Below are 12,068 nucleotides of genomic sequence, written 5' to 3'. Positions count from 1 at the left end.
GTCCACAACCTAACTATGAATATGTGCTTATGATTATTTGACAACTTTTGAAGATTGATTCTTTAGATATCTATATAACTTCTATTTAGATAATTCTTTTTCAATTTAGTTTCAAATTTACTAGCTCTATTATATACATTGCTCAAATATAAAATATATTTGATTATCTTATTACATGTAAGCTCCATTAGTTTAAATTCTTGGCTTTGCCCCTGTGCATAATATGATTTTTTTTTCTTTTTCAATTTAATATAAAATTTTATATAGAAATTGACATTTGATTTTTTTTTCATAAACAAACTATATACTATTATTTTTTATTTATAATTTAGTTTATTTTATATTTAATAATTTACTTTTTATCTAATGTACTATTCATAAATTTTAATTCAAAATTGCAATCTTTAATTAATATTTTGTAACTAATTTTTAATTTTTAATTAATATAATATTTTATTTGTTCATATCGGCAATCCATAAGAGTTTAATCAAAAGTTAGAGAGTAAATTACATGAATTGTGTCTATGATTTGGGATAATTTGCATGTTTAGCTCTTAATTTATTTATTTTTTTAACTTAAAAAGTCTCTATTATTTGTTTTTATTGCGGTTCTGGTCCCTGTCTTATCTAAAAAAATTATTTTGCCATTGATTCTTCAATTTATATAAAAATAAACACACCCAACCCTACTTCCACCTCGCCTCACCTTACCTTACCTACCACACTTTAGTTAAATAAATTAAAAAAATCAATGGCAAAATAGACTTTTTAGGTAAGACGGAGACCAAAAATGCAACAAAAACAAATTGTGTGGACCTTTTGAGTTAAAAAAATAAGTTAGAGACCAAACATGCAAATTACCCGAAACTATAGGAACCATTCATGTAATTTACTGAAAGTCCTGAAATTTAGAGTTTAATAAATAGGGTTTAGGTCATTATTGGTCACTTAACTTTTGGTTTTGTGCTTATTTGGTCACTTAACTCCTTTTAAGTTTAAAAGGTCATCAAACTTTTGACTTTTTGTTCATTTAGTCACTTAACTTTTGTTTTGGTCACTTAACATTCAGATTTGTGCTCATTTAGTCACCTAACTTTTAAAATTGTGCTCATTTAGTTACTAAACTTTTGAAAAAATTTAAAATTTTAGTGACTAAATAAGCATAATTTTAAAAGTTAGGTGACTAAATATGACCAAACCAAAAATTAAGTGAGTAAATGAGCACAAAAGTTTGATGACTTTTTTAAAATTTAATAAGAGTTAAATGACCAAATAAACAAAAAACCAAAATTTAAGTTACCAAAAATGACCTAAACCGTAATAAATAAAACGGTATAGTTATTGGTATAGATAGTGGAACGATGGATATTAGAAGATGGCATTACATAACTTAGCCTACTTAGATCTATTCTAAGTTCGCTTCTTTAGGCTGGCGATAACAAGTTTTACCACAACATGAATTTATTTGAAATCGCAATAAAACAAACAAAAACTACAGATTATAAGCTTATTATCACAAAGACCCATCAGACCATAGATCTCGAAAACCTTTATTGTGGAAGACAACGTACGGAACTAGATGGAGATGCTGTTCGGAACACCTCTTCCGGTTACCCCGGGACCGGAAAATGGCTTGAGAAGCTGGTACGGAACTAATCCTGCACCACTTCGGTTGTGCAATTTAGGATCGACGTTCCTCGAGTCTATGATTCCCTCCAACTTTTCCAAACTTCCCCGAAACTCTTCAAACGCCGCCTTGATAGCCGGCTCCGCTGCCCATGCCGGCTCTATATATCCACCGATATACTCCTCGTCTGGTGAATGACTTGATAGAACATCAAGGACAGACATGACTTGTGTAGCTTGGATTTGCGAAGGGAAACATTTCAACAAAGCATCTTCAGGCCTTTTAATGAACGATTGCCACTCTTCTTCTGTTGGGTCTTCGTTAGGCATCTTGGTTCTAGCCATCGTTGGCCTGTTCGGGAAGTAACCCGCGAAATCATATTGTCCGAAGTTGACAGCTGAATGGTGGCCGGAGCCCACCCACATGATCGTTGAAACGATTCCGATCAAATCTTCTTGGGTTTTGAGTTGTGGCCACCATGGTTCGTCTTTCTTATCTCCATGCCCAACTGTTCGAATTTCATCCCACCATTGTGTAAGCTCTACATCAGATTCTATTAGATTCGCTTTTGGGTAGTAGTGGTTGACGTAAGACGTAGCCCATTGTTTGATCGCATCCCAAAGGAGTAAACCGTCATTTGCATATGGGTAGTCCTCGATCGTTAGTTTCAGACCATGTGGTGAATTTGGATCTTCAACGGCCAAGCCCCTAAAAGATACAATATAATCAGAGATACTACGTCATGCAAAACCTTTGATTAATTATATATTTTACGTTAACAAAAAAAGATTGCATGCATAAAGATTACCTGCTAATTAGGTCAGCTGGAAGCGACTCCTGATCAAAACGCCATAGCTGATCATATGCGTCGGAGCAAATTTGCATGGAATATTTCCCAGGAGAGAATGTCGACTCTATGATACCACCAGCGTTAATGAGAGCAAGACGAGCTAAAGCATTGATCTGCATGGTGTATCGTAAATGAGGAAGGAGTAGCCGTCGGATTGGATGCATTTGGCTAAGATGACGGTTGGTAGCAATTATGTAAGGCTCCATCACACAATGAGTTCTTAGCCTACAATAACAAACAAAAACATCCAAAACCAAATCATTAGTTCATACTTCGATTGAAAAACACAAAAACATGTAAAGTAAGGGGACCCACCAATGGCTGACAAGTTGGTGATAAGCAGAATCATGAGAGAGGACTTGAGCCTTCGCCATCTTCCATAGCCAAGCTCCAGTGGCATCCCAGGCAGGAGTGTACACATGCTTCCACTGTGGTTTGTCGTCGGATGGTGGTCGGGTCAACTCAATGGCTAGTGGCCTCAATGTTCCGGTGGGAGTAAGAAACATTAAAGTTCTTGAACCATAAAGAGTTGTCCCATTAAGCTCTCTTGTTTTGTTGACGTATGGAAGTAGTAGATCATTGTAATCCAACATGAACAGTTTCTTTTCAGCCAAAGCCTACAAAAAACATGATTGTAATGAATTATTTTCAATAAAAAGAGATTAAGTTTCCATCTTCTGATTTGAATCAATTACCTGCTCAAGAGTCATGAAACCTTTTATTTCTTGCTCCACGATCTCCTTGGTAATACCTGATTCCTGTGGCCCATAAACTTGAGGGTCCAGTTTACTCGTCAATGGCCACTCCGTCACCAACTGTATGGTATATGGATTGAGACCCGCAAGCATTTGTCGACAAAATTCCTCATCACGAAACCATGAGAATGTGTCACCTACAATTAGAACATCAATCAATATACAAAACCCAAAAACTAAAATAACAAACGAGTTAGAAAGATCAAAGCTTACGATCGATGGTTGCAGGGGTCTCGAACTGGATCACGGCGTCTACGGTATCAACAGCGCCTTTGACAAGTCTAGGCAAAACAGTTTTAAGTCCATTGTCAGGAGCAGGAACATTAACGCCTTGATCGTAGAGCATATCTATGGTCCTGAATAAAGGAAAGCCTTTGTCTTTGTCTGTAATAATAGCGTCTAAAGTGGGTACAACTGCATGGAGTACAGAGTACAATGCCCTCGCTCCAAAATTCACCTCCTTTATCTCTGAGAAATCTTCATCGCTAGGGACATAAAACGGGAGCAAAGTTCTCGTCTCCGATAATGGATCTGTAGTTATATATTGTTTGGTATTTAGTTAATTATTCACGTTTACAGGAATTCAATTAGTTCTGAAAGAAGATAATTAAGTTTGTACGTACCTTTTGTAGACATTGGCCGACCAGTACGACACCGCCTAGGGTAAGGATGATCGTTGCCGCCGAGCACCGGCCGAGCTAAACTTAAGCTCATATCCGGTGCTCCAAGGTCGTCGTAAACATCATAATCGTAAATCCTATCAGAAGATTTTCGCTCTCCTTGGCCATTTCCTCGAAGAGATTCCATATCTTTCTCTCTCAACGACTTTAAGCCTTCCGGCGTTTCGGATGGAAGATAAGACTATAATTAGAAACAAAGAGATTAATTAGTACTTAACGTCGATGGCTATTAAACAGTGAAAGGAAGCAAATTAGTGTTAGATTAACCTTGTCGCTGAAGAAGATTCTCTTGTCGGGGTTATCATACTTGGAAGCAACCCAAGATTCACAGGTGAAGGTGATATTGTTGTTAAGAACAATCTTCTTGAAGAACATCTTCTTGCTGTATTCATTTTCCACAAGAATAGCTCCGATTTCACCAAAATCCTCAGGGACATCAAAATCGCATTTGTATGTGTAGACGTTAATGTCAAAATCTAATGCCTCGTATCTTGCATACGCCTTCACTGTCTTCTGCTTGCCTTTTGCTGTATCAAAATCAATTCCAGTCTTTATACACCTTATTCTAAATAAAAATTATCTTTAAGTTTCATATTTTTCGCATTAAAATTATCGAAACTTATCATAGATTAGAATATGTATAAGTTGACAGGTTTTTGACCGGGTGATCTGTTGGAAATTGGGGAACGTAAATCTCAAATGTAGCGAAAAGATAAGTAAGAAGATTGGGTGTATAAATTATTCCAATCACAATTTTCCATAAAGAAAAACTGACATTTTTAGTTATTTTACTTTACTCATCAAAAGAATGAAATAGATGTGGCAAATCTTATCGTCAAGCATCTTTCTAGGATAATACTTATAAATAAATTTTGTAGAATTTTTATCCTTTTAAAATTTCTTTTAATTGTCATTTGGTAAAAAGATAACAATAAGAACATATACGAATTTAAAAATATAACTGAATATATCGGGCTGAAATTATGTTTTTCATGTATTTGTCTACTACAAATTAGTATTTGTTGTAAGTTATTATCTTTATTTCTATAAAATGTTAAATGAAAAATACTATGTCTTGAAATATTACGGAACAAACATTGTTATAAGTATCCATATCCTTGCAAAATTAAAAGACCATATAAATGTTTATATAAGTTTGAATTCTCTTTTATCTTCGCAAGGAATTTCATTTTAGAGAAAATCCGTTTTTTTTAACAACACAACTTTTAGTGAAAATTTTTGAATCTACATGTATCTTATATGATATTGAGAGTCAGTATTTTGTACTCGGTAGCTCAACACAATCATATATATTCTCGTACTCTGAAGAGAGTGTTAGTACAATATAACATATTGGTGCTAAGCATCTTAGTGTTTATATATGTTAGTCTCTCATGTTTCTCCATAAAAACTATTTTGGAAAAACGATTTAAATATTTACATATTTTTAAGATATATATCTTATAAGAACATCACAAAAACAATTTTAAAAACCTCCGGAGTTTAATTAATTATTATATATATCAATAAAATACAATTCACGACTCGTCCACTATGAAAAACTTTATAAATTCAGCCTCTACTAAACTCACGAGTTTGACTTCTTCGATGTATATATATATATATATATATATATATATATATATATATATATATATATATATATATATATATATATATATATATATATATATATATATATATATATTGAGAGATTTTTAGATTGACTACTTTATATAAAACTATTATTGACTACATTAACATTAACTGGTACCTTAAATAAGAAACAAAAGTATAAAGATTTTAAATTTGTCTTTAACAATCCGAAATAGAGATCATGTAGATGAGTGGTACTTAAAAAAACAGATAATATAATGTTCAATTATTTTATTCATTAATTAAATTTCTTAAACTCAGATCAACTAGATAAGTGTTTGAATATGCCTCAATAATTAATTTAGCAATTTTGGTAAATTCCATTTTAGTTTCTTTCAAGTTTTTAGAACAAAAGTAACTGTCTTATTGGAAATTTTGTAATAATAAAACCTAGGTGGTAAATATATATAATTACCAAATTATATGTATCTTATTTTGATTCTGAAATCACACAACATCTAGAACGTATCAAAGTTACTTACAGTCAAGGTCATTGGAAACTAGCTCGAGCAAGAAGGACCGCCCTAGAAGATCAGAGACACCATCAGCAACACCGCCAATACCTACTCCGGCGATGGCAGAGCTGATGGCTGGTTGGATGGTGATGACACCCTTGACGGTGGTCTTGGTAAGAAACGGAATTGTTATGGCTTTTATTTTGCCAGCTGAGGTGGATCGAGAGCGAGTGGCATTGGATTTCTTGGTGGCGGTTGGGTGGCGGAGAATGGCGGGTGAGTAGGCTGAGGAGGAGGAATGTGTGGTGGCATCACCGGCGACGAAGGGATTTTGCAGTGGGAGTAGGTTGCTGAGAGAGTGAGTTTGGTTGATCTGAGAATTCAACATGTTTTCTTATGTTTCCTTCTCCAAGTTACTCACTCTTGGTTGTGTGATTTTGGAGTTGGAAGGGTACCTTCTATTTATAGTAAAAACCGTGTGTTGCTTTCATGAGATAATTTAGTATAATGAAAATATGTTAATAAAATAATGAATTTAATTTTTTGTTTTGTAGTAATTATTGTGACCAGCCATGTCCATACTATATATAAAAAACTCGTGCTACTTTCATTAGATCGATGATCTCGTAATGAAAAACATGTTGATAAAATATGGCATTTAGTGTGACCAGCCATGCCCATACCATATATGAAAAAGATGAGTTTTTTTTTCATAAATAGGACAGTTTGGGAAATCTCTTTTAAAAATAGGTTTGTTTCAATTTTAATTAAAAAAAATATTTACGATAGTTTTAAATTTAAATATGTGTCACACCACACATTCATCAGTTTTATTAGAAAATTAAATTAGTTCCGATCTCCCATTAACTAATCCTCAGCGACGTTAAATTCGCATTTGTAATTGTATGTGTAGACGTTATTGACAAAATTTAATCCCTCGTATCTTTCATGCAAAGTATTTGACAGCTTCAAATTGCTATTGCTTGTAAGATTTATTTTTCTATTTTAAAAGGGGAAATGACACACACTACAAGAATAAACATTTATAGGGACCAAACTTATAGGGACGACGACAAAAGTCGTCGCTATAGAGGATCCTAATGGGACAATATATAGTTGCTATAGAGTTGACCAAACACTTTTGATTTTTTGTAACGTCCGTGTTTCTGGGCTAGACATAAATGTTGATGTAATAGTCTAGGTTAACCTTTGTAACTCATTTTGAGATAATAAGAATGTATTATTTGAGTATTATGTGTTTTATGCTTAATTGTGTGACTTAAATAAATTAAGAATAAAAATAAGCGTAATAATAAAATATTAGATAAGCTCAATATCTATGAAGGAAGTTGTAGTGGTCGTGTCAAGGGTTCCAGGTATATAAAGAATGTCGAAATCCGAGTTATAACGAAGAAGTTATGACATGTTGAAATTTCGCGACAGAACCGGCATGACACTGCACGACATAAATAGTGAATTTGTGATAGAGCGATATTTAGCCTTAGTGGTCTAAATGAAAGTCATAGAATACATTAAACCGAGAGTGTGCGTAAGAAGGACGTCTAAATCTGACTTTGTATGAGGAAGTTATGATTTTTCGAAGTTTCGCCTTAGCGGTATGCAGTTCAAATCTCGAAATTGAGATCGAATGATATTTGGCTGAAACAATCTAAACGGGAATCGAAGATCTCGTCTATAGTAGTCCAACGGTGAAAAGACAGACGAAAACGGACGTCAGATGAAGACGTTATGAATTTCTAACAGAGTTTTCATGTCCCGGCCTACTAAAAATAATATAATAAAAAGTTAAACTCAAAATTAGCCGACGGAGTCTAAACGAGAGTGGTAGAGCATAATCTCACCTATGCGTGGATATAAAGAACGTCGAAAACGGAGCTTGTATGCGAAAGATGTGAATTTCTGAAGTTCGGGGCACGAACTTCCACCTGTGTTAGATCTCACGACGTGAGCATAGTGTTCACGATGTGAGCAGGTGATGGACGTCTTCCAGGGCAAGTGGCCATGACAAATGCAGTGACATATTCGAGCTCACGATGTGAGCATTAGTGGCTCACGACGTGAGCATAGATTTTCAGCCCTATAAATAGAAGTTGAGGGGCAGTCGGCCATGGTTGCTAATTCCCCACTCTCTCACTCCCGGTATTCTCTCTAGCCGTCTTGAAGTACCCCGAAGCCCTAGTATCATCCCGAGACCCGAAGCGAGTCCCGAAGCCCCGAATATCCAGAGAAGGAAAGAGTTTCCGAGCCGAAGCTTTGCCCGCGAGAAGCCTGGTGTGTGAAGATCACAGTTTCACCGAAGAATACTACATTTAGAGTCGTAGTGCTGTCCGATAAACATCTTAGCAAGTGAGTGGATAGTCCCTTTCATATACATGATTTTAATACAAGTATTGATGAATGTATTAGATATATGATATGAGTAAGTGTGTAGTTGCTTTCTGATAATACACATATATGAATTATACTCTATGAAATACGTGCTATGTGACTATATACTATTTGTTATGTGGTATGAGTATTGAATGAATATGTTATACATGTTTTAAGTTGTATATAAACAACTATATTTTATCTACAAATATGTTGGTAGAACATGGGTAGATAGTGATGTGTGATGAAATAAAAATGACGAGAGACCTCGATGTGATTGGGATCTAGTCGTCCAGCAGAATACGGATGACGACCACGGACTTTTCTAGACAGTTCAGTGGAACGCTGGCAGGCTTATAACCTGTAGGTGTAGTGAACTTGGGTGTTCATTTGCTGTATTCTATCCCCCTCATAGATGTAGCACCTGGTTCTTGGTACATATTTCTTTCTAAATATTTTTCGCATCTTGGCCTTGGACTCGGCGAGTTGAAGGACCAACTCGCCGAGTAGAAGCGGGACTTAAGTGTTGAACTCGGCGAGTAGGTACTATTCGGCTAAAAACTCTAATCTGAGGGTTTGCACCCTATTTAAGCAATGATATGAAGGCCATATTGTCCCTTATGCTACCAAAACACTTCTCATTGAAACCCTAGCCATTTGTGCTTTGTTGAGGCCATTTTTGGTGTTATTGTGTGGTTGTAAAGCTTGGAAGGAAGGAAGGAGCTTGGAACTCGAGTTGGGGCAAGTAGATCCATAGATTTTACTTCATTTACAGCAGCTTCAAGGTATAATGCCCCTGTCTTGACTCATCTATGTGTTTATTCATCTTTAACTTGGGATCTCTTTGGATTGCTAAGTCATGTTTTGGAAATGGAAGTGTTGAGTGGGTTTTGACTTCAGATCTGGACCTTAAGAGGGGTCTCATGGCATAAAGGTGCCAATTTTATGACCATGCGAGCCCCATGCACATTATAGGACACTTTATGTGGATTTTTTAGCTAAAAACCCCATGCATGTGCATCAAGTTTGGAACTTTACGTATAAAGTGGACATTAGGAGGCCAGATCTATGGTTTTGGTGTGTTAGATCTCATTTAAATCGATTGTATGGAATTGGTCAAGACTGGAGCGAGTCCAAGGCAATCTTCTTAAGGATGAAGATGAACTCAGCGAGTTGTTCGAGGACAGAACTTGTTCATCAGATGAAGGTGAACTCGAGGAGTTGTTCATCAACTCGGCGAGTCGGATGAGTTTCATGTGATGCTCATATGAGAGAAGAACTCGTCGAGTTGACGGCCCAACTCGACGAGTGGGGTCATGGATGATGGCGAGTAAAGGGTGAGGGACTCGGCGAGTTGATGGCCCAACTCGGCGAGTCGGGTCAACTTGAACTTGAATTTGACTTGGACTTGATTGGGGGTAGAATAGTCATTTTACCCTAAGAGTAGATGTTAGTTTCTGACTAAGTGTTTGTGGGGATTGTAGCCGGAGGATTTCCGAAGCAGCAGCAGACAGAGACTTCCCACACGGATTATCAGCAGCTACTTGTTCGAGGTGAGTTACCTTCCAGTAGAGGTGGGTCTACGGCCACAATGTCGGCCCACCAGTAGGAGTCATATGTTAAATGATTGTCTTTGTGATATTCATCTAGGTTTGCTACTACCTGATATGTTATATGCTGACATGTTATGTTATATGTGATAGTACTAGAGTTCGGTTGATAGGACCGAAGGGTAGTTCGGACACCCCAGATATGTATGACAGTATGGGATGATATGTTTATATGTTGGCATGATATATTATATGTAGTGATAGTGGTAGTAGGACGGGAATAGTCTCCAAGTTCGGTTGTTAGGATCGAAGGGTAGTTCGGACACCCCATATATGTCTGATAATATGTTTATGTTATGATATATGTGATAGTAGCAATAGGGGGTGGAATAGTCCCCAAGGGTCGGTTGTTAGGACCGACGGGCAGGTCAACACCCCATAATGGCTTGACACGGGTAGGACGGCACCCCAGAATGGCCGTACGGGTAGGTCGGCGCCCCAGAATGGTCGTACCGGGTAGGTCGGACACCCCAGAATTGCCTGGCAGTATGTATGCTATGAGATTGTATGGTATGTGGTACGATGGGGGAACTCACTAAGCTTCGTGCTTATAGTTTACAGTTTTGGTTTCAAGTATCTCTTCAACGAAGGGGAAGGAGCTTGCGCGGTAGTGGCATATCATACACACACTCTTTGTTTTCCATACTATAGATACTCTGGGATTGTACTCTGACATGTTATTATTTTGTGACTTGGGTTTTCAGATATGATACAATGTTTTATGAGACGATGTAATTTCACAGTATTTCCTCATGAACGTTTTTATGAATTTGTTAATTTAAAAAGAAATTTTTGGACTTAAAATTTGGGCTGTTACAAGTTGGCAGAGCCCTGGTTTGAGGGATTCGGACACACCCTTGGGGGTGTCTGGACTCAAATCGAGGGATTAAATGATTTTTACAAAGAAAACGACTTTGAGTAAAAGAGTTTTAAGAAAGATCAAAGTGGGTGATGTGCGCAACCGGCCGAGCTCAAGTAAGTATTCCCCATAGTACCCATGCAAGTTATCTGATGTTTATCAGTTGCAGTAGAACAACATTCTAGAATAGGACTAAGCATCCAGGAATGATACCTTATGTGCCTGCTTTATGTGCTTCAACTTATGAAAATTGCATGCTAGTATTGAGTAGACAGTAATAGGATAGCCTGTTAGGTTATGCCTAGTAGTATGAGCACAACATTGTATGCTAGTACAGTTTCTCGTTAGAAGAATAGAGTTGCTTGAGTAGTTTCCTGTGTTCGAATGCTGCTTGCTTCGTGCTTGTAGGGCTTTGAGTGATGGGAGTTAGCAATTAGGTGAGTATGTCACGTCACATGTGATTAGGATTGAATAATCCCAAAGTGCTGGATTTGGCCCTATTACACAGCTCTCGTTTGAGTCTAACCGTTGTGGGGACGAGTCTTTTACTCAAAGGATTATCCGAGCCTCATTACATGTGATGGTATTCAGGTAATGGCTAATTGGCATTACTAGGAGGCCTTCAGCAGCTGAGGACCGGTTGGGATGGACTCATAGAATTCCCTAGGGTAAGCCTAGGATGAGAATAGCAGAGATCAGCACGGGAAAAAGGGGACTTGGTGGAGTCAGTCCTTGAGGAAAGTACGGATAGATGTGGAAGGTAGTATGGGCCCGTACGACTGAAAGCAGAGGATCCGTACTCGAATTAAGGAGGGATGAGGCAAGATCAAGGAACTTGTGATGGGTGTGATCCCTCTAGATGTACTAGTATCACTAACGGTTGTCATGGTGTATTGCAGAATGGTGGTACTACGTTCCAGGCCAACAGTTGGCAATTCCGGAGATGGATCGGGTTCGGGTTCAGGCTCCGAACCAGTGGATGAGAGGTTACGTGAGTTCATCGCATCTGAGATCACTAGAGGCATCCTTGATGCGACCCCGTTCATCTTTGGGTCGATCAAGGAATGGATTGTTGAGCTGATGGATGATCGCCTTAAGGCGTTCAGAAGTGACATGACGACCAGCCAGTCAGGATCCCGCACACTGTCCTTTAAGGACTTCAGGGGCAGTGGTGCACCAGATTTC

The 12,068-nt window shown here is 37.4% G+C and overlaps 1 protein-coding gene across 1 annotated transcript; it reads right to left on the bottom strand.

The window, feature by feature from the left end:
* Positions 1-1,306: 1,306 nt before the first annotated feature.
* LOC111890250 (lipoxygenase 2, chloroplastic-like) lies at positions 1,307-6,463 on the bottom strand. The gene is made up of 8 exons (XM_052764651.1): positions 6,051-6,463; positions 4,180-4,439; positions 3,856-4,093; positions 3,446-3,763; positions 3,173-3,369; positions 2,793-3,094; positions 2,436-2,702; positions 1,307-2,335 (listed from the first exon to the last, which is right to left on the bottom strand). Exons 1-8 carry the CDS (start codon positions 6,409-6,411, stop codon positions 1,576-1,578), a joined length of 2,703 nt encoding a protein of 900 aa, XP_052620611.1. The 5' UTR covers positions 6,412-6,463; the 3' UTR covers positions 1,307-1,575.
* Positions 6,464-12,068: the final 5,605 nt, after the last annotated feature.

The sequence above is a fragment of the Lactuca sativa genome, chromosome 6 (genome assembly GCF_002870075.4).
Source record: "Lactuca sativa cultivar Salinas chromosome 6, Lsat_Salinas_v11, whole genome shotgun sequence".
NCBI lineage: Eukaryota > Viridiplantae > Streptophyta > Magnoliopsida > Asterales > Asteraceae > Lactuca > Lactuca sativa.
Note: the sequence above shows the minus strand (reverse complement) of the source record. Positions and strands in the feature narration are given on the sequence as shown.